General features: G+C 40.8%; 3 protein-coding genes across 3 annotated transcripts in view; all 3 read right to left on the bottom strand.

Moving 5' to 3' along the window:
- Nucleotides 1-14060, bottom strand: part of adarb1b (adenosine deaminase RNA specific B1b) — a 110649-nt gene extending 96589 nt beyond the window's left edge. The window contains exon 1 of the mRNA XM_041950771.1: nucleotides 13909-14060. The gene's annotated coding sequence lies outside the window, so the exon portion shown is untranslated. The remainder of the gene's footprint in view (nucleotides 1-13908) is intronic.
- A 2351-nt stretch (nucleotides 14061-16411) lies between these two features.
- On the bottom strand, nucleotides 16412-17338 carry LOC121616477 (olfactory receptor 11H6-like). Its single transcript, XM_041951255.1, has one exon. The coding sequence runs from the start codon at nucleotides 17336-17338 to the stop codon at nucleotides 16412-16414; it is 927 nt and encodes a 308-aa protein (XP_041807189.1).
- A 3277-nt stretch (nucleotides 17339-20615) lies between these two features.
- LOC121616360 (olfactory receptor 142-like) lies at nucleotides 20616-21545 on the bottom strand. Its single transcript, XM_041951097.1, has one exon. The coding sequence runs from the start codon at nucleotides 21543-21545 to the stop codon at nucleotides 20616-20618; it is 930 nt and encodes a 309-aa protein (XP_041807031.1).
- Between the last annotated feature and the right edge of the window lie 1787 nt (nucleotides 21546-23332).

Below are 23332 nucleotides of genomic sequence, written 5' to 3'. Positions count from 1 at the left end.
TCTGTCTCTAACATAAACTCCAAATAAAAACCTGGTTCCCTTCATCACTGAGGTAAATAAACCAACTTGAACTATGGTATGTAATTTTCTTTCTTTTTTTTGCTCTGTTTTGTGCAGGTATGTCTTTAAAGAGATACCAAAGCTGAAACTGTTAAGTATCCAAATACTTGTTGGGATCGGGCCATCAGGTTAACAGCCAATATTTCTCACCATCAGTCCACCCTTCCTCTGTGTGATATCAATAAACAGGCCGGTGACTCTATCACGGTCTGAAATGAAGAATCAGGTGCAGGTAGATTTTCTGTAAATCTTGGAAGACTATCTGCCACACTGGCAGATAAGTGTTTGTACCAAAATGGTCATTGCCAGTGCTGGGCTGCAGTATAACTTAAAGTTTCTTTATTTCTTTCTTAATTTACACACATTACAAACGGAGCAGTATGTTAGCATTGTGCTAACTACTGCAACGTACAACGACAACAAAGAAAGCTGTTCTTCTACCACTTGTGCTTCAAAATACTCTCACCAAACCACGAACATTGACGCTGCGTAAAAAACTAAAGTATGAACACTGAGAAACATGCTAGATCAGTCCATCTTGGAATATAGACATTACCTGTCTTGGAATGAATTTCAAATTAACCTGTTAGGTGAATTAAATTGGCTTATACCATCCTATTCTACCAGTCCGCCTAGGCAGCTGAGTCAAAAACTTCATTCTGGAGTCTTTACTCTATGCCTCTAGTCTGTGGGATAAGAGTTTCATTTAATATTCACTAATACTCCCCAGGAAACTCAGACCTTCACTTACGAAAAACAAAAGCTTTGTGCAAACGCACACAAAGGACACGCTTGCAGACTTAATTACGTGCTGCATTTCAAGGTGTTGACGGAAATGTAAGCCTCTTAACGGGAAAGGGCTGCTAATGAAAAGTTCAGCACAATGCGGCGCACATTTGAAAAGTGTAAGACTTAGGACGAGTGCTGAAACCTCACACCTGCCGCTGTTAGAGCCGAACATCCCAATTTAGGTACATCTTTCATCACCACTCGGTCTGTGCGAGAGAGTGTGTTGCCTGGAGAGAAAAATCCTCAACCCTGGGAATAACAAGGAGCGTGAGCGACTGCGAGTGTGTGTGCGCTTGTCCACGGAGAGACGTCTCTTAGGCATACAAGCAGTTGAAAAACTGACAGAAGTAAAAACCCAAAGTGACACTACAGAAGCCTCCTTACAGTGAAATAAAACACTGAAGACTCGTGCAATTCACAAATAATATACAATATTTCATTTCCAACTACCAGCTTGGCTGAAGAAGCACCAACACGGGATATAAAGAGGAATATCAGTGTACGAGAGTCTCATCTGACTGCAAGTGTTGAACTTTGATGCGATCCTACTACTGACACAATTGTCAGATGAGCAGTCAAAGGCTGAGAGCCAGAGCTGAACTGACAACATAGCGAGCGCTCACCCAAAACTACTCAGCAGCAAGGCCACACTGGGAGTCACACGCTGTAATTATAACTTTATGAAGACTCTTGTATGCATGTGAATTCTGTAGGATTCAGCAGTGATACGGATATAAATATATTAGGATAAGTATTCAACACATGCGCACAGTACACAGGAGGCGTGCAAAGGAAGTTAAGGCAGACGAGAACTACCTCCTTCTTTTTTGATTCTGATTCTTGGAGACAGGTTCCAATCTAAGCCTCAAATATTCACTCCAGCAGACACCAACACTGACATCCCTAGAAAAAAGAAAGTATTAAATTAATACATGTGTAAAAGGATAAATAAAAATGCCTTAAACTAAAAATGCTTAACAAGGGGAGGCTTTTGCAGGTTCCCTAAAGCGTCGTGTGAGGATTCTTAAAAATGAAATCAACAAATTAGCAAAGGATCTGATCACAAAGACATCAAAACCAGTCATCAGTATCAGTTCTTATCAGAATGATCGTCTGGGAGCATCCATACCCACTGCTCTAGTCTAGACTAGACTGTCACTGACAGGAAACTGCACAGAGACTGTGTGTATGACCAAAGTTTCAAAAGAAAAATGCACCTAATCTAACACGACTTTACAGTTCTGTCAAAAATCATGTAATCAATGCTGCATGAAATCACTTGAATGCATTATGTCACTTTTCCTTTTTTATTGAAAAGGAACACATACTGTGGTATTGAGGAACGAAATTTAATATTCTGTTGTGGTCATTTGCTTTTGCAGAGCAAATGACCTGCAACTTCAGGCACGTAGAGACAGAAAACAGAACATTCCACTGTGGCGAACATGGCTTTTCCACTACTGAAAAAAAAAAAATACTGTCATTTTCTGGTGCAGGCTGCATGCCCAAAAACTTCTTAAGTACTCTCAGAATAAACATACAGTAGATTGCAATCACAACCAGTCAAGCAGGATTTCTTTTGTATGACACGGTGTCATTTTTCAGTCTTCTAGGTAGGACAGATCTCCCGCTATTGTGAGCGTGTGATCTTATGCATACAAAGCCTGACTGAATGCGTGTTTTGACGACTGTCTGAAAACACATGGAGCTGCGCCGCTCCTGCATCACTGCAGCCGTTTCTGTACAAGCACTGACACAAATTGCCCAAGGGTAGAACAAATCCTGACCTGTTTTATAGAATCAAAGGGATCAAATTAAAATGTTCCCACTGAGTGAGCAGAGTACACAAATATGCCCCCATGGGCCAGCAGCACCTGCTACGCTCTGCTCCCGGCAACCCCCCATTTCTCTGAACCATGTTTAGATCCACAGCATCTCTATCAGGTCCAGAAACACCAGCTTCCTTATCCACAGATCCACAGACCAGCAGGGCAAGCAGACTTCAACTCACTGCTAATATTTGTTCTAACCTAAGCAGCAACTGTTCGCCTGTCTTAACAAGTGTGTCCACTGTGCTTCCTCATAGTGTTGAGGACAGCTATGGTTGCTATTACAGTTTAGGCTAACGCTAATCTTAGCAGCTCTGTCACTGCGCTAGTGGCTTAAGAAATTAGACAATAAAATGTCAAACTGCTCTCAGCACAAACGTGAGACTTTAAATGAACAGCCTTCACATTTAAAACTGAACTGTCCTTTAAAAAGCCCTGGAGCTGACCGTTTATAAAAGTGGCAGATAAAATGCGCGATAAAATGAATTTAAAAAATACTTTTCATATACTTTTTGAAGTAAACTGCAACATTTAGCTGTTCCTGCTCAACCAGTGGTGGCTGTGCTTGGAAACGAGCTGTCATGCAGCATCTGGGATGCCCCGCGACACCCCGACGAAAACTCTGGCACGTCAGAGTTTTTGTTTTGACATGCTTAGTGTGACATCTCCCATGACGCGTTCCTTGGCCTTGACCAATCAGCGCAGTCAGGTAACACACACGGTGAAGAGGAGGAGGAGGGATGCTGGGGTTGCTGCTGTCAGGTGGGACAACGAAACAGAAGAAAAGCTTGTTGGCCATACTGTCCTCTCCGTGCCACCCAGGGGCGTATCCACAGCTGTTTTTTCTTTTTTCTTTTGTTTTAGCTGCACACGACCGCCAGCATCACACACCACGCTTCTGTTGCCATGATTGACAGTTGCTTCACCGATGACATCTGAACGTGATGATCATGAAAATAAACATTTTTCCTTATTATGCTTAAAATACGAAACTTGACTTTTTGCGTGGCCTCAGTCTATAAGCATGATTTAATGTCTGTGACCATCAAGTGCATGTTTAAGACTTCTTTAACAGTAATCTTGTTTAAATACAGGTCAGCCGGATGCATTGCAAAAAAAAAAACAAACAAACAAAAAAAAAAAAACACATCCAGAGACTGAAACTCATGGAGCTAACATTAACACTTAATTAGCTAATTAGCTACTACTGATAAAATCTGCTAGCAACAGTTGGCTGAAGTCAAGGATCCTCTGTATTTAAAAAAAAAATGAGATATTTGAGTTGTAAATCTGCCGTCACTGTCTTTATTAACTGCACATGTGCCATGTGAGATTGGATGGCTTAACACATAAGGGAGTAAAATCAGTGGTAGAACTGATCTAACCTACCGTCCAGCACGGATGAGATAAAACTGTATGTTGCACCTGATCACTGTTTGTCTGATGAACAAATACACACGGTGCATATGTTACATGTCAAATCAGTGATATAAACTGGCCACTCTGTGCTCATTGGAGCTGATAACATGTATACAGGACAGGTACTTCACTAGCGGTGTTCAGGGACTTCAAAGGAGCCTTGAGGGAGTCCTCTAGCAGCCACAACAGTGACAAAAAAAACACCATAAAAACCTTTACTTATAAATATGAATACAAACCCTTTAACACAACAGGCTTTGCTCAGCTCTGCAACTTCATAGTCATATTATCAAAAGGGAACGGAGAGGCTGTTCTTTCACAAAGGGCATTTAGCCAGAAGGTGTTGTGGTTAATTGAGGAAGTCTATCTCAGACTGCCGAGGCTTGACCTGTTCACCCCGAGTCACTCCAGGACAGAAAAACAAATCTACTTGCTAAATCTGAGCGTCATTAACCCTTTCAAACAGGACAATGAAGCAAGCTCGCCAGGACAGCACGCTAAAAGGCACTCGCATTTTTCTTAATCTCGCTCCTCCTTTTCCTTCTATATATAGCCATATCACCAAGGGCTCTGTGCAGAGCTCCATAGAATATGGAGGACGAGAAGGAAACAGAGAAGGATGATGAGTATGAAAAGCACGAGCAAGGGGAGGAGAGGTGGTCTTCATTCATGCATCCAGCTGCTCGCTCTCCTCGGACATTCAAAAGTTTAAAGAACAATGTGTCGTTCGTGGGCAGAGGATTTAGCGTCTGAGCGTACCTTCTGTGACAGGCCAAGTAGCAGAGTAGAGCTTATAAAACAAGAAAAGAGTGTTTTCACAGTGACTCCATGTGGACTGCATTATTGATGGGTTTAGCCTAATCCACTGTGAATACATGTACAGCCACACCATGACACGGCCCATGTTTGCTGGGGTGATGCGAACACGGCCAACCGCCGTGACGTGAAGCTCTGCGAGGATGTTGGCCCGTGTGCATATGTTCACAAAGCTTGCCTGAGACAGTGTTGGAAAAGCACACAGAGGCTATACCGAACGACATGGCAGCCCACTATAGCCGTGCCCTCGGGCAATGTGGTTTTTCCTATAGCATGCTGGAGAGCCACTGCGAGCTCATGTAAAGGCAGTGACAGGTACGCTTCGGCCTAAGTACAAGTACATCTGGGCGAGATGAGGGGCGAGTATATCCTCCCATGTGCTGTATGCAGAGCTTTCCAACATTTTCAACTTAATCATTAATGGATTCTGTGGATGCAAAATGAAGAAATGAAAATAACAACTTCAGACAACGTATTTTAAGAATTTTAGAACAGTATCTCCGATGTTTAAATGCTGTATGTTTAATATCTTGCAGGTATTTTTCAAGTTAGGGCAAAGTGGACATCTAGTTTCACTTATATTGAGCCTTACCTCTTATATTTCAGTTCTATTCATCAATTTCAGCTGGTTTCCATTAATGGCTTCAGTTATTTCTGAGTTGCTGTTTCACATCTAGCTTACTGTGCACAAAATGAAGAAAGGAGGATGTGAAAACAGATATTAACTTTGGGAAAACAGTGCAACAATAATCAGAGATCTCTGTTGGACTCTCTAGGTTTTCTATGTCCCTGATGAGTTCAACTAATAACCTTTAACCACTTTGTATTCCATGTTCACAACGGTCCAGCTGTGCGAGGCTACTCGTTCAGCTATTGAAAATAAACAAATCGCTGTGGAAGCAAGGCTGCTCTTACTCCTTCCTGACAAAAGAAACTTTTATTTTTGCTTTTTTACCAAATTAGCAATATTTTTTCAAATTAATCAAATAAAAGTATATCAGATGTTGTCATGGATTTATTTCATTGTCCCTGATGATCTTAGAATTAGAGCCAACGTCAACCATCGTCTCTCAAAAGGTGTCACGTGTCGGGAGAAATTAGGGTTTCCAGCGGTGCCGCAGGCAAAGCACGCGCAAGGAAATAACAACACAGCTTGATTAAATATAAAAATGTCAATAACCAGCAGCAAAGACTTCTTAGAGCTACAATATAAAGCTTTATCATGACTAACAGTACCAGTTAGATACCCTACACCACTGCATTTAACCCCCACCTCCTCTAGTGGAGCAGCTATGTGGTCACAAAGTCGCGGTTGGAGTGGGAAGCCTGCAGTTATGAATGAGTGCAACCATTTAAATGTGAAGTACAGCAGAGAGTGGGCATGAATATTCAGCCAGACTCAACCAGCAAAGGTTGCACAACATAAATAAACATTCTGACCCTTCTACCATTAAATTACTTTACAATGCACATGATATTATTGCATAATATGGATAACGTGCTGCGTTTAACTAATACGACTATAATCTTTCATTCATGTCACCGACGAGCAGTGATTCCTTTCAGCGCAGCTTCAGGACAGCGGCACCGGCGGCACGGTGAAGGCAAATCAGTGACACATAAGCAACACACACATTATTTTCACCCCAGCAGGAACACCTCTAAACTCAGACTGCCTGAGGCTTTTTCCCACTGTGCCATATGCCTTTCCTCGCTACAGCAACACATCAGCCTATAACGCTGCATTCCTCTTCAGTGCGATTAACTATTTTATTTGCATTGAGTGAAAAATCCAACAACACATCATTTTAAATACGGGCACGGAGAACGACGACACGCTAGCCAACCTGAAATCTGCAGTCTGCGCCGCTTTTCTGCCGATGAGCGGTCCAGTCAACTAAGTGTGGTCCTGGTGGTTTCATGGAGGCCGCGTCCTGCCCTTTGTGGCGCTAACACGCGAGTGTGCGGCATCGACTGTTATGTCACATTCACGCTCTGATGCTAACCGCGTCTGGCATGTGCATTAGCCCTTTCTTCCGTTTTCACCGAGAGCTCATCTCCAGTAAAAGTGAAAAGAGGTTGCAACATTCCTTGATCAATCGCAAACTCCCGTCCTCATATTCACATACGCCGCACAATAAAAGCTACAGCTTTCCCCAAAGTAATGAGTGATACATTATGCAGTCACGAGTGTGTCGCAATCTTAATGTCTACTGCATGAATAATGGCCACAACCGGCGGCTTTCCAGCTCGCCACAATTTGGTGATGGGGGTGATGGGGCGGCATTGATGCGACCCCCCTCAGGGAAGTGCAGAATGTCTCAGTCGAGCAACCTGGGGTCATGCTGCTTAGACCCTACCCGACACCACCATCGCTCCATCCTCCAAAATTACAGCCTCCTGTCCTGTAGTGAAGCACGTTCATCGCTTGTCTGGACAATCCTTATCTGTCCAGTTTGGCAGATTGATGCGGCCGTATGGTCGAGTATGGCGCGGACAGAGAGGTCTGATTCTCATGTGATCCACAAATACTGAGAGTGCACGAGACATAAAAGTTTGTTGGGTTTTTTGTTTTGCTGATCTGAAATGGAAAGTGCATGCAGCACGGCATGCCTTGCAGGTCAAGGCGAACTCAAAGGAAGAAATGAGTCGTACACTTTGTGCTGACAAATGGCTCGACAGATAGAAAATGAGTTTTAATACGAAATGCAAAGGTTCTCGGAGCAGACGACCGCTGACTTTCCCCTTTACTCCGAACACACTTTTGACTTTTATTGGAAAGTGTTAATAAAAATAACAGTTATAAGCTTGGTGCCAATTCCTTTAAAAGATATTCCCACTGTACACATGCGTATAACACTCTCTCCTGGTGTTGCGTACTGCTTTTCAGGTTGAAATAAATCCACTGTTTACAATAAATATGTACCGACTTCAGTGCTTTGTAATTACACGGAACAATTTCAATCAATATCCCGTCCTAAATTAAGCTAAAGCTAAGGTTTCGACAGTACGATGGGAGCATGAAGCGTTGGAGACGGCTTTGTTCAAACCATCATTATATCTGTGCAATACACCATAAATAAATGTTTTACCCTTGACCCTTTACTTTCCATTGGTTCAGCAAAACAGTAATTCAAATCAATAGAGGCAACCAGGACTGGCCGACAGTCTAATGATAACGCAAAGCCATTTTATCATACATCCTGTACACAACTGAGTCTACGTAACATGAATAAACAGATGTTTAATATCGCCAGCTCTCCAAGCGGCTCTTTGACACCAAACTGCGGCTAGTTAGCAACAGTAGCCTTGAGCAAACATTTTCTACAGCATGTTTTACACAGTCTGCTTAATTGATTGAAACTGGCCACTCATGTAAAATTAAGTCAAAAATCAATTTCGGTTCTAATGTGAACTGCGTGGGGAACAACAGCATTGCCGGGCGACTTTTGAAAGCAGCTGTGAAACGTGAAGCAGCAAGGTCGTCCGTAGCCTCGTCACTTTGTTTGACACTCGCGCGGACTGCGCGGTACACGGGCTGTATTCAAATCTTGCTTTTCAAGCCGAGCAGGCCTCACAAAGCCTCTCAATCCCCCACACATCGCTGTCACTTCAGAATTCACATAAAAGAACAATGACAAAGTGTGATCAAAGGAAAATCATTTTTAATTCATTTATTTATTCACTTTCTTTGCTGCAGAAACGTCAGGGCTCATGGCCGCTGGACGCACGGCAACAAGTGCAACAACTACCTTCACAAGTAGATTTTAAATAAACACTGTTCACAGTTTGACCACATTATGCACAGCCCCCCGAAAACTTAGCTATTTCTCCATAATATTAAACATTTCTGACTAAGTTAGCAAGAATCAAAGCTGAAAAAGTCAGTTGTGTGAGTGTGAAAGGGTAACTGTGGCATGTGTTGTAAAGCGCTTTGAGTGGTCAGTCGACTAGAAAAACACAATATAACTGCAGTCCATCTACTGTTTATTAAATTTACATGTTGTGCGTCCAGTGCATCTTTCAGAGCTTCATCTTGGTTCAGCTTTAACCAATTATACTAAGTGCATTCATTTCCATTTTTTAGTAAAATTGTCTCAAACTGGGGATCAGTTCATAAACCTTTCTGGTTGTCTGCCTGCCTCATCAGACTCAGATACACAGCTGAAGCGACCAGTTTCGCCGCGGCCGTGACTCATCTGCAGCTCCTCCACAACAGACCCATCGCATCGCCTCACGAGCGCTGGGACCACTGCAAACATACCGAGGCTGGCACTGTCATGCCTGTCACTTAGTGCTAAGGGCATTTTTAATCTTTAAACTGATTTCGGGTTATCGGCAACCCCTTCCTTTCCCAAAAGATCTCACGTCTGCAGCTCACGTCCATCCCTTCCCCTTAAAACTGACTCACACGACAAGAACTTCCCACGTGTTTGGTTAAAAAAAAAAAAAAAAAAAAAAGAAGAGACAGGAAGGAGCGGAGACTGCTGAGTGTCACACAGGACTGACTGGTTGACGCAATGCCATGAAATTCTAGCTGCTCTTTACTTAAAATCAATAACTAAGCGAGGGAGAAAAAATACAGGATGCCTGGTGTGTTTCAGGACAAAGGATGGAGAGCAGCAAGCCAAAAGTGGCCACTGATAAGGAGCACATGGGAAGTCAAAAGAAAGCCTCTCTATTAAGAATAGAATATTCTGTATAACCACTCTTTAGCTAAGGGAAGTTAAAAGGACTAAACTTGGCCCCTCCAACCTTGCTATAAGGCGAGACTGAGGTTTGTTTTCGCAGCACCAACACCATCCTGCTGGGGAAAGCAAATAAGCTCGGGAAGGCATCCGGAGCGGAGGTAGCCAGAGCAATTTCATTCCATCCAACCTATACACACAAATATTTTGCTTGCAAACAATTACTGGCCAGTCTAGCAGGTGCTCCTCTCGCCAAAGGGACGAGATGCTTGGCAGGTGTTCGTTTGCTCTGCAAACACCAGAATTTATGACAGTGTGACAATCATTAAAACATCAAACGAGCTGCAAAAGACACTGAGAAGATAAACTGTCAAACAAGGGATGCCCTCTCTCCGATGACTGATCAGCAGTTTTGGAGGTCATGTTTAGGCCATTTTATGAAGGTCAACAGCTGCTGAAGGTGAAATACTTGCATTAGTAACACTTGAGGAAATGCATTGTCATTTTATACTGCCTTATCCCCATGATGTAGCAATGATGCATTCATCAGGGCTCAAACAACAACGTCCTCTGGGAACCGCCGGATCGATGACCGAAGCTGCTACGTCCACATGGGGCTGTGTGAAGGTGATTGCTACGATTTTTGCTGCCTCTAGTTATGCATCATAGGAGCAGTTGAGGAAAGTAGGTTTCCCTTCCCTCTGACAGCCAGCAACAATCTACGAACGCGAGTGGCAGCTACTCCTCGGCTGCTGCTGCATGAGCCGCTAACACAGAGCCAAGCAGCGTCTCGGCTGCATGCAGCTTCCCTGAGATGGCACAGTGAACTTCTCTCACACACACACGCAGAGTTCGCCATGGTACCCTCAGTGCCTGGCCTAAGCTGTTTTCTCCTCTTTAAACTTGTCACCTCAGCAAGTGGAGCAGTACCGCAGCAGTTTTATGAAATATACAGTAAGGGCTGCTACAGCATGCCTTTCAACTCAGGTTTGATCAGCATATGTAAAGGGTGCCCCCCAACAGTGTTTTGTTTTAGCTGACTACTGCAACTGGGTTTTGCAAGACCTCAATTACTCCCTTTAACTCATCCAATCAGCAAAATTGCCTTTACCACACAGTAGTAAATAGATTCAATCATCCTGCATAATTTCTTTTAAACGATAGCCAAGTGTTTGTCAGCAAAATGCTTCTCCTGCATTGCTTTTCTGCAAAATAATTCAACTATGCTGCACCGTTTAAATGGAAAATGTGAGTCTTTGCCACTTGTTTAGGCCAAATCTCACACCCCACCGTGAACTTGGACTGGGGGTCCCCTTTGGGAATGGGGTCTCTGCAAAGGGAAACACCACTGGCAGCAGAGCAAATGTTTCATACCGTCACATTAAGCTCATTCATTATTTCAAACAGGCTTTCTTCAGGGCACTGGTGACACCGAACACACACACACACACACACACACACACACACATAAAAATACTGGTACTGGTTAGCTACAATAAAACATGAATCTGCCCCTTCAAGACTAACACTTAAAGCCTGTTTATTCCTCCTATCAATTAGTTGAAATTGTTACTGCAATAATACACATTCATATGACACTTAAGTGGATCAATTTTCAGTTCTGAATAAGGACCTTCAGTGGGACCAAGTACATTTTTGAAAATAAAGTCAGTGGGATATTTTCATTTCAACGTGTGATAATAATTTATCAACATTTGATATCTTCTGCTACTATGTGCTGTATATATTTACTTCACTACACACACTGTATGTGAAATTTCTTTCTGGATGAATTAAGTTCTCACCTCATAAATTCACTCTCTCATCTAAACCTACAGATTTTTAAGGTCCAGTGTGTGGGATTTAGGAGAATCTGTTGGCAGTAATGTAATAAAATATTTAGTTATGCTTTTATTTGTGTATAATCAGCTGAAAATAAGAATAGTTGTGTTTCTGTTCGATTAAATCGGCTGTTTATGTCTACAGAAGGAGTAGCTCCTCTCACGCAGAGTCTGCAATGTTGCACCGCCATGTTTCTACAGTAGCCCAGAACGGACAAACCAAACACTGAAGCTGGAGAAGGCCTGACACGTTTTTCGTGGCTCGCCACTAGATGCCACTAAATCTTACACACTGGACCTTGAACTGCATCTAGTAAGATTTAGTGATAAATAATTTTAGCAACTTTCAAAAAGTTGAACACTAAAAATAAATAGATTGACTAAGAGTTTTGAAAGGATTCAGATTAAATTAACGTATTTGATACTTATCTGTGCTGTATGCAGTGAAGCACCATGAGCCCCTGTCCTGTGCTCGGTCCCAACTACATCTTATGCTCATTCTGCTCCTGGGTCTTATGCATACCAGTATTTCCCACAAAACTGGACTCTTTTTGTGGTTGTAGCTGATGGCGGATCAGCTGGATTCTAACGTTAACTCAGCAAGGCTCCTTACATGCTTGCTATTACCTTATTTGAAGAGTCTGTATCGGAACTTGACAGCTTTCTATTCATGAATAGGGCGAGCCGTCTTCTCTGTGGGGAAAAGCCAACAACAATCCTTCCTCTGGTGCATGACCATGTTTTGATTCAGAGTGTGCACTGAGTGGAGGAGCCATTCACGGACGGGTCATTGTCAATGTGTTAGCGGGAGAGAGCGGTGCGGGGACGGGGCCGAGCGAATCAATGCACTGCGCTAAGCTCTACAATGGAATAAGATTTTACCCATTTTAAATATTAACAAAAATAGAAAATCAATATGTGACAATCAATGTTGTTATTGTGGCAGGCTGCCACAAATAAATCAATGTAACGGAAAGACTGCACACTGTGTGCTAACATTTTAAAAAAGAGATGCATTATGTTATTTCTTTAAAAAAAAAAATTGTGCCCCTGAATTTTCATCTGTGCAATTTTTTTGCTTGTGCTTGAATGTTTTGGGATAGGTTCGAAACAGTAACTCCGCTGCATAGTCTGTCCACCAGAATAATAATGCAGCATAACCGTCACAACTCTTAAAAGAAAAAGGATTATTTATCAAAAATGTTTGTTACGTGTTTCTATCGTCCAGCATATTGTTATAGATCATATAGATCATAGTTCTTGAAATGTCTCAAACCTCAGTATCAGTCACGCTACAGCTCTGACTACAGCTGTTACAAAACTTCTGCTTGGTCCCATCTGTCCAAACACTGGGCCGTGTTTTGAGCACACACACAACGTAATGCATTGTTGGGTTGACAGATTAAGGAAGTCGTGCACTCCTACAGCGGCTGAGTGACTGATGGATTAGTGCCCTCCTACGGCCACTGGATACATTTGCTGACAGATTATGGTTTCAAAGGAATTTACTCAAACTTTGCATCAAAAATGTGCCTTCAGAGCGAACTGGAGGCAGCACGTAGAAGGCAGAAGCAACTACCAACTCAAAGGTGTCTCCTTTTTTGTGAGAAAGGAATGCAGTTCGGCAAAGGTTTATACTGTTGGTGTATGATAACTATAACCCCATGGCTTCTATAAATGCGTGACCACAAAATTATCAGAATCATCTGAAAAAGTAACTCCAGCTACTTTTCCCACATGCAAAATTGCCAAAGCATGTTCAGGTTAAGCTGCAATGTGGGAAAAGGCATGCACATTTACAGCAACATCACATTTTATCTCTGATCTTACTTCTGCATTAAATTAAGACCTCTAGGTTAAATAACAGGTGAATCAGATTAACTGACACCGACTATAGAATGATAATTAAACAGTTGTTACACTTTTAGGCAGGAATTACTGCCTCAAAGCCTTCGCAGGACAGCCAGCCTGAAAAGAGGCACTTGCACTGTGCTGCATGAACATGCAGCCTACAGGGTCCAGTCGTTTTCCTCTCCAACGGGGCTACTGAGACCAGAGTGCAGAGATTTGAACACTGCAACACATACCTGCAAAGCACTTCAATGTGTTGCAGCAGCTAGCATAACGTTAACGTTACCGGATCTGTGAAGTGTACATGATGCGGTCTCCCGGGCAGACCTTCACAGGCACCACTGACAGGGGAAAGCAGGGGTAAGATGACAGCCATAAATCTCACTGTCTCGGTGCTGCACACACACAACGTAAACCCACAACGCTTACAGAGGTAAAAGTGCACGTTTTGGTTGACCAGCGATGTGATTTTGACCGGCGAGCCCCCACGTCTGCGCCTGTTCAGAGGATTACCAGCCTAATATTACATAAACAAACCGGAACACAAATCATATTAGCAACCCCGTTTGTTTCATCCTCCGCAGCCCTAAAATAACACGCTAACAGCCTACTCACGGTTCGTGTTGTGAGGGAAAGTTAGGGCGTCCGGATACGTTGAAATCTTCTCCGCCGCTTCAATTCAAAACACGAATGTCTGTTGTCCTCCGCGTCGTCGCTGGCGTTGGAGAAAAACGGAGGCAGGCTGAGCGGTTGTACGGTCGCATGTACTGCAGTGTACACAGTCCGCTGTCGGCCCTTTTCTTCTTCGGGAGATGTTGTCGCCGCCGCTCAAGGAAACGGCGCATTACCGCTCCCGAGTGGTGTGGTGGAGTCAGTGCAGGCCGGATATTGTCCCGGCGCCGGAGGCTCGAGTTGCCCTCAAGAAAAGTGATTTTTTTGTTGTTCTTTTTTAAAACGAAAGCAAAAAACGAAATAAATAACTTGAGCTTAGAATTAGTCCAGTTTTAGTGACTATGAGGATGTTTTCATTAGATGCCTACATTAAATCGATTCTAGCCTTAAAACTGGTCTGCATAAACCACTTCATGTCACAACATTTTAAGCAGTGGTAAAAAGTAGTTGACTACATTTAATCAAGTACTACTTAAGTACAAATTTCAGGTACTTCTACATTTTTTCTCTTCATGCTATGCTTTCTACTTTTACTCAACCACTTTTTACTTATCCATCATTTGTTTGACAGCTTTAATTACAAGTTACAAGTTCAGATTTTTTACACATATACACATATGCAGAGCTTACAAAGCATGATGTTCTGCAATGAAACATACTACCAAACAATATAGCGTACAAGTAGCCTACAGATGAAATGATAAGTTGATGATCCAGAATTAATTGGCAACTCATTTAAGTGTAAAGAGCCACTTGCAGGTTGGAGACTTCAGTGAATCACTGTGTAGGAAAGAAACTGCAGAAACTGGATTTTCAAAAAATATATCAATATTTTGGTCTACACTGCAGTGACATCTGGAGTCCTGTTTGTAAGTTGAGTTTCATTTCCACCTCAGAAACAAACTGGATGTGATGTAACATAAGGGAGAGTGGCCAAGTTAGGCCAAATTTAACGTTAATAAATATGGATCTCAAAGTTATTTCTGACACTGAAGAGGCTGAAGATGTATACTCATGCACACTGTATAAATATGACATGCCACAAACTTGTGATCCAGCCAAGCATCCAAGAGACCAGGAACAGACCAGGATTTGAGGAAACAACGGCCATACGAGAGAAATTGTGTTGCATTGGTGATGCAATGTGTGAAAAAAAAACTGTGTTTAAAACTGCTTTCCTCTGAATTTTGGCTCCTATGGCTTGTAAAACACATTAAATCATGCATTAACTTTTCAAACGTTTCATCGTTTTCAGGAAAAAGTTTGAGTGAAAAATTCAACCTGCAAGTTGCTCTTTAAGACACTTTTCATGTGAAAGCATTTCATAGTTCATGGAATGATGATGAATGATGAAAAAAAAAACATTTTGAGGGTGTCACTCTGGGCAGTTTGGATGGCATTTTGCATTATTTTCAGAATTTTGACAAGCCAAACAATCAATTTATTAATGGAGGAAAATAAAAAACAGAAAAATACTTTAAATGTTTTAATAATACCTCGCAATAAAATCCTGCTTTTAAATGAATGCACGAGTAATAATAGTCTAATGATATAATTGTCCCAGCATTACTTTTACTTTACTTTACAATCTTAATACTTTAAGAACATTTTCCTGATAATTATCACAGACTTTAGTTTAAGTGACATTTTCAATGCAGGACTTTTACTTGTAGCAGAGTATTTTTACAGTGATATTAGTACTTTTAGTTAAGAAAAGGATCTAAAAACTTCCTCCACCACTGACATTGAGACATAACATGGATTAAAAAAGCACGGTGATATTATCGCACCATGCCGGCAAAATCTGGTGCAAAATAAGAGGCAGCAAAGCTTTCAGTCATTTCTTTTCCTCTATATCAGAATTATTATAAATTATTTACAGGTGATATGGTGTTATACATTAACTTTGATTACTGCTTCACCTGCGTCTTTCCTTTTATGTGGACTTTGCGCTTCATTACTGACCATGTTTTATAAAACATAGAACAGGTAAAAGACAAGACTGTTAAATATGAGACAGAGAATAATGAAATAGCAAACATACTAGATGCTATCACTCCATCATATCCTCCACTCGTACTAATGCTCAACTCGAAGAATGATAGCAATTTAAAGGCCGTTGGAAAAATCAAATTAATGAACGTACGCCCCATGCTATGAGGATTTTTAAAATACAGAATTACAGCATATACACTCAAAACAGGCATCTAGTTTCGCACTTTAAATGTCCAGGAAGCTTCCACACAAAAATGCAAGCTTTCAACGAGAATCATACATTTGCTGGCATCTCTATGTGCAGAATTTCTGTTTTGCTTTGTATACATATATATCAGAATATACAGACGAGAGTTTACACGATGCCAACATCACAGGCAAGACTATAGCTCTGAGGCTAGACACACAATTTCCTTGTTTTGAAAGAGAATAAATAACATGTATTTACATATTATTTATGTTTAATAGTGACAAAAATAATTCTGTTTCGAATTTTGGACAATTTAAAACCATAAATGAGAGGATTCACAATAGGAGGTATGACAAGAAATTCTATCGCGACAAAGTTTCGAAACGCTTGAGGTAAATCGTTAGAACCATAGCGTATGAGCATTATATCAAAAATGACAGTCAAAAGAAAAGTGAGTAAGGAGGTTAAATGTGGCACGCATGTTTGCATGAACTTTGCCCTGTTTTCTACAGAATCCACACATGTTTTAATGAGATACATGTAGGACCAAACTATGAACACGCCATGAAAGACATAAATGATTATCGTTATGTATGCAACTATGTTGTTAACTGTAGTTTCAGCTGGGAAACAAGCAAGTTCAACAATGATCCAGTTCACACAAAAGAGTCTGGCAATATACGGGCTGCATAACTTCAATCTAGACGTCAGGAAAATATTTGTGGCGATAATGCAAAAAGGTGTTAACCAAGAGAAACACACCAACTTAGTGAGTCTTTTCTTTGACATGATAGAGTGGTACTGCAGCGGTCGACATATAGCCACATATCTGTCATACGCCATGACTGCTAGAATGGACAGATCCCCGCAGGCAAATGAGTAAATTACTAGAGCCTGAATAAGGCATCCAGAATAAGAGATGACATGAGCAGGAGAAAGCAGATCAATGAGAAACTTGGGGTAGAAACCTGCTGTCCCATAAAGTCCATTCATGCAAAAAGTGCACAATAGAATATACATTGGTTCATGCAGTTTTTTATCCAAGATGATGATCACAATAAGAGAAACATTAACCAGCAAAACCAAACCGTAACACAGCAAAGTGAGAGAAAAGAGAGCAACTCGGCTGTTCATTGTTTCGTTTAAGCCGGAGAGAAAAAACAATTTTATGAAGGAAACATTATCCATTATGGTGTATTTTCCCCTGTCATGTACCCCCCCGTCCTCAACACGGGTTCTGTTCCCTCATCTCACTGTTATTAATATTTTGGCTGAATGCAGGAGCAGCAGGCTGGGAATTCAGACCAGCCAATCAAAGGTCTGGAAGAGCTTTCAGCTTTCGTCATCGAGTTGCACTGCCCGTGGTAAACAACAACAAAACCTGAAGGCAGCTGCAGTGTGGAAACCTCCACCAACACTTTTTCACCTTTTGTATTATGTAAAAAACACATAACTGTATCATCACATAAAGAAAACAATTTTCTGTACTCTGCAAGCACAGTGTTTGGATTTAAAATCAAGTATATTAATGCAGCTTTCATGGTCATGGATGATTATTAGTATAACAATCAATCAGACAATGAATCATTACATATATTACATATAATAGTGCAATATTACAGTTGAATATTATTTATTATTCTTTAAATGTTCATGTTAAGTAAGGTATTAGAAAAGTAATGCATTACAGTAGATATCATTTCTCAAAGCATATAAAGTTTCCACTCAATCAACAAATAAAAATAGTGCATGATTTTTGAAGGAAGTCTCTGGACTTTCTCCCCATGCAGCAAAGGAGTATCTTTCACTTACTGTCTACTGTATTTGTCAAATGTAACATGTTGAGCATGTTCAGGTCACAGCCATAGCTCCTTAAGGTAATTTAATGAAATACGATAGGACAGTACTACGGATGATTTAAATGAAATGCATGCGTGAAATGATGATTATTTGACTAACTGCGTTAAACAAATGATTTGTTTGTCATTGAGACATGAATTTTCTGTGCTGCATTAAAATCAAAGCAACAGAGAAAACATGCAGATGCACATTGTATGTCAGTGTTGTCCAGGATGCATGAACTACGTTACCACTGACAGACTCATCTGCACACTCTGGCGTACAAAAATAGCCTACAGGTCCTAATGCAAGTCCTTTTCTTTTTTCAGTTTTTGGGGGGATCAGACAAGGAAAACGTCCCCATGACACCAATCAGACTATTTTAATGATTTTGTGTTGCATTTGGGGCAGAATGATGGCAGATAGGAACCAAGAGAAGAAAGAAAGGGATGTGATGTGCAGCAAAGGTCCCCTGTCGCCCCGAAATGACCAGACATTTAATGTTACTTCCACTGTACACTGTATTTTATTATCCATATCGCATCATGTCGAATCCCTTTTATTATCATTTTGTTCTTTTTCTGCATCTCCTATCTACTCTTGCTATTATTGCTGTCTGTAACATCTTAATGTCCCTGGTGTGGGATCAATAAAATTATATCTTATCTTCCAAAAACAGTAAAATTCTTCACAACAAGCCAGCAGACCAAAGAGACGCTGTAGACCAAACAAATAATTATAATTCATTCATCAACATTTTCAAAGAATGTAATTATTCAGGCTTCAAAAACAGGCTATACTTTATTTAAAGCCTAAACCCGTGTCAGCGTTGCTGTTAAGTGTGGTGGGAAAGATCAGTTAGTTAGGGTGGTATTCTAAGATGAGACAGGCACAGTGAGATTCAGTGTATGGGCCCTAAAGGTTAGAGAAGGTGCTTGTGACCTAAATGTTCAATCCCCCGGGATCGGCTGATAAATCTGGGTGGGGAAAGTGAAGAAGCAGTGTTTCCCCTCCCTGATTACCACCACTGATGTGTTCATGAGCAAGGCCCTTGCTCAGTGGCCAGCAGGTGAGACTGTGGCTGTACTGGGCAGCTTCCAGGTGTGAATGTGGTGATGGTGTTCCTGCATAAGAGAAGCTTCCTCTCAGTGAAACTTGCCTGAATAGATGAAGGTTAAAAAGAAAGCAAGATCCAGTTTGCCAGCAGGGGATGCTATTCATCTGTTAATGAGCACAAAGTCCTGTGAGGAAGTCAAGAGGGCAATGATCATTTCCCCTCTCGATTTGTGTTTCATTTCTAATGTCAGAGTCTCCTGCCAACAATTTTCTGACTCAGACTGAGAAATCCAAGTCTGCTAGAGGGAGGGACTGACCCCTAGCACCACAGGAACTTCATTATGTGCATTTATACCATCAGCCACATAATTTAACTTTAAATGCAGCTAAAGGAATTAATTACTACTGAATATTGACAAAACCTGTATCTCACAGCAGCAACAGCAGCTACACAGTCAACACAACTGATGCATGAGACTAATGCACGTGGATAATCATAGTTTATTTTGTGCAGTGAGGATACAGATACAGATATCTAATACAGGAGATGACCGTGTATAATGCACATATCTGTGATTGGCACTGTTAACAGAGACAGAAAAAGAAATTTATCAAGGATTACCAAGATCGCATTTACTAAATGTGAAAAACCTCCTCTCTTTAGTCTGAGGATATTACAAACGGTTTGGTCGTACATACATCATTCCCTAATAAGACAAAAAATTATTTGGTTTTAAAATTCATAACAGCCAGAATTCTGCTCTGAATTTTGGTCGGTTTGAAACCATAAATGAGAGGATTCATGATCGGAGGTATGATGACATGATTACTGTTCAGTAGAAAACTACTCCACCACCGGTAGTTTGTTCTGGGAAACAAGCCAGTTTAACAATAACCCAGTTCACGCAAAAGAGTCTGGAAATGTACGGGCTGCAAAACCCTCTGCAGAGAGGATGTGCTGTCCAAACATGATGAAGATCATTAAGAGCACAAACAGGTGCATTCACAACAATCTCCTTTGCCAATTGTTTCAACTAACAAGAAATAAATATTCCTTCCATCACATTTCCAGTTTTAAATCTAAACAATGCACTTGCATGAAACTCATGAAATGAACCTTTGCAACTTTTTAATAGAAATTACATGCAAAATTTTGTTTCGGACAGCTAAAAGAATTAATTAGTAACGAATATTGACAAAGCCTGTATCTCAGTAGCAGCTACACAGTCAACACAGAACTAAGGCTAATGCACATGGACACAGGCAAGAGATGGAACCTGCAACCTGTTCATCATAGTTTATTTTGTGCAGTGAGGATACAGAAACAGATATTTAATACAGGAGATGAGCGTGTATAATGCACATATAACAGAGACAGAAAAAGATATTTTTCAAGGATTACCAAGATCGCATTTACTAAATGTGAAAAAAACCTCCTTTCTTCAGTCTGAGGATATTACAAATTGTTTAGCAGTGCATATTTTAAGGAAGTGCATTAGAAATATGACTTTAAGATTAATTAATATACATAAAGATACTTAATAAATATCATTCCATGATAAGACAAAAATTATTTGGTTTTAAAATTTATAACACCCAGAATTCTGTTCTGAATTTTGGTCAGTTTGAAACCATAAATGAGAGGATTCATGATCGGAGGTATGACGATAAATTCTACTGCAACAAAGTTTTGAACAGTTTGAGGCAAATCTTTTGAACCAAATCGCAAGTACATGACATTGAAAACTACAGTCACCAGGAAAATGCTGAAGCAGGTTAAATGTGGCACGCATGTTTGCATGAACTTTGCCCTGTTTTCAATAGAATTTACACAAGTTTTAATGACATACATGTAGGAGCAAACTATAAAAAAACCATGAAAGACATAAATGATTACTGTTAAGTATAGAACTACTCCACTACCGGTAGTTTGTTCTGGGAAACAAGCAAGTTCAACAATAACCCAGTTCACGCAAAAGAGTCTGGCAATATACGGGCTGCATAACTGTAATCTAGATGTCAGAAAAATATTTATGACCGTGCTGCAGAAAGGTGTTAACCAAGAGAAACACACCAACTTAATGAGTCGTTGCTTTGACATGATAGAGTGGTACTGCAGCGGTTGACATATCGCCACATATCTGTCATACGCCATGACTGCTAGAATGGACATATCAGTGCAGACAAATGAGTAAATTACTAGAGCCTGAATAAGGCATCCAGAATAAGAGATGACATGAGCAGGAGAAAGCAGATCCCAGAGAAACTTGGGGTAGAAACCTGCCGTCCCATAAAGTTCATTCACGCAAAAAGTGCACAACAGAATATACATTGGTTCATGCAGTTTTTTATCCCAGATGATGATCACAATAAGAGAAATATTTACCAGCAAAACCAAACCGTAACACTGCAAAGTGAGAAAGAAGAGAGCAACTCGGTAGTTTGTTGTTTCATTTAAGCCAGAGAGAAAAAACATAGTTTCTACAGACACATTATCCATTGTGGTTAGAAAACCTTGTATTTTCCTTCTCCTGTTGGGTTTCCCCATCCTCCAGTCTCTGTTCACTCATCTCACTGTTATTAATATCTTGGCTGAATACAGCAGCACACGAGCCGTGAATTCAGACTGACCAATCAACGGTGTGGAAGAGCTTTCAATTGTAAGTATCAGTTTGCTGCAATCTGTGAGCACACAACCCGTACTATGCGATCTGTATGAGATGCCAAAACATCAAAAACAAAACATCAGTATATGACACTCTGGGAATGAGACCAGGTTCATTCCACAGCATCTTCAACCACACTTCACACATCCATGTTCAGAGTGTCTCTGCAGAGAGGATGTGCTGTTTTTTGTTGTTGTTGTTATTGTGTGTCTTAATATCATCACAATCTTTGTGCAATGTGCACCCTGTGAGGTTTTTAGCTGTTATCATGTCATAACATGGTCACAATGCAATGGAGAGAGTTTTCTTGATGAAGATGACCTAAAGCTGAAAATCCCAATTTCAGATGACTTCTGAAATGGAATTAGTTGTTCCTCTTTCTTAGTGCCTAGCCAAATCATATCAATAATTTGGGTGCTTTGCAGCTAGAGGTTTATTTAGTTTAGTGGGTGATTTACAACAGATTTGGTTCAATCTGAGTAGAGCAAACAGCAGAGCTTAGCATCACTTGACAATGTGCAACGCTTGTAAGCAATGTTCAGGTTTAAAGAAAGCAGCCATATTGAGCAAACTACAGTGCAGCAGATAGTGAGGAACTCCTTTTCATTGAGATTGTGATGAACAATAATAATGTCACAAAAATGTGCACAGCAAAGTCTGCACTTAACTGGAGTTAAATGCTCTCTCTGCATGGTTTAGCTTCAAACCAGCGAGTACAAGTTAGCTGACACTGTAGAAGATGAGCAAAGCTCCACCGTGGAGGAGGAGTCCGCCTCACTGGTGTTCAGGTAAAACTCAGTTCTTCTTTTGGTAGTTCACAACCAAAGGCGCTCAGTATGCAGTATGTTGAGGCCTGTTCGTAGCTGGTTAAGCAACAATGCTCAAAAGGGGTCTATTTGGGGCACAGTGTACAAAATGATAATGTCATAACTTGCTAATCCTTATATATAGACATATACTCAATTGAAAACAGTACAAAGAGAATCTACGTAGTGTTTGACCTCATCATCTTTGTTGTTTTTTTGTAAATATCTGCTCATTCTGAATTTGACACAGCAACACATTTCAAACAAGTTGGGACAGGAGCAACAAAAGACTGGGAAAGTTGTGGAACGCTCCAAAAACACCTGTTTGGAACATTCCACAGGTAAACAGGTTGATTGGTAACAGGTGATAGTATCATGATTGGGTATGAAAGGAGCATCCTGGAAAGGCTCAGTCGTTCACAGACAAGGATGGAGCGAGGTTCACCACTTTGTGAACACGTGTCTGTATGAAGTATGTTATTACATGGGCTCAGGAACATTTTTTTTTAAAAACACTCTGTTTGCAAATGATTGCATTCTGGTTTTTATTTATGTTTTACACAGCGCTCCAACTTTTTAAGACTCAGGGTTGTGCATAATTATATTATTATTATATTAAACAAAGCATTTCTGGGTTGACTCACAAACACTGAAAGGTTTGCCTATAAAGATGAACCAATGGCCTTGTTCACAGCTAATATGACATATAATACTTCAGAAAATAATTGCAGATAGTGTTTTTTCTTTATGTACTTTATTGGATTGTATATGATTGTTAGCAGTGTCATGTGCCTGCATGTTACAGTAAAAAAAGC

The sequence above is a fragment of the Chelmon rostratus genome, chromosome 13 (genome assembly GCF_017976325.1).
Source record: "Chelmon rostratus isolate fCheRos1 chromosome 13, fCheRos1.pri, whole genome shotgun sequence".
Taxonomy (NCBI): domain Eukaryota; kingdom Metazoa; phylum Chordata; class Actinopteri; order Chaetodontiformes; family Chaetodontidae; genus Chelmon; species Chelmon rostratus.
The sequence above is the reverse complement of the archived record's forward strand: the minus strand, read 5'-3'. Positions and strand labels throughout refer to the sequence as shown.

Coding starts and splice junctions, on each gene's coding strand:
- LOC121616360 (XM_041951097.1), bottom strand. CDS start 21,545: ATGGATAATGTGTCTGTAGAAACTATGTTTTTTCTCTCTGGCTTAAAT.
- LOC121616477 (XM_041951255.1), bottom strand. CDS start 17,338: ATGGATAATGTTTCCTTCATAAAATTGTTTTTTCTCTCCGGCTTAAAC.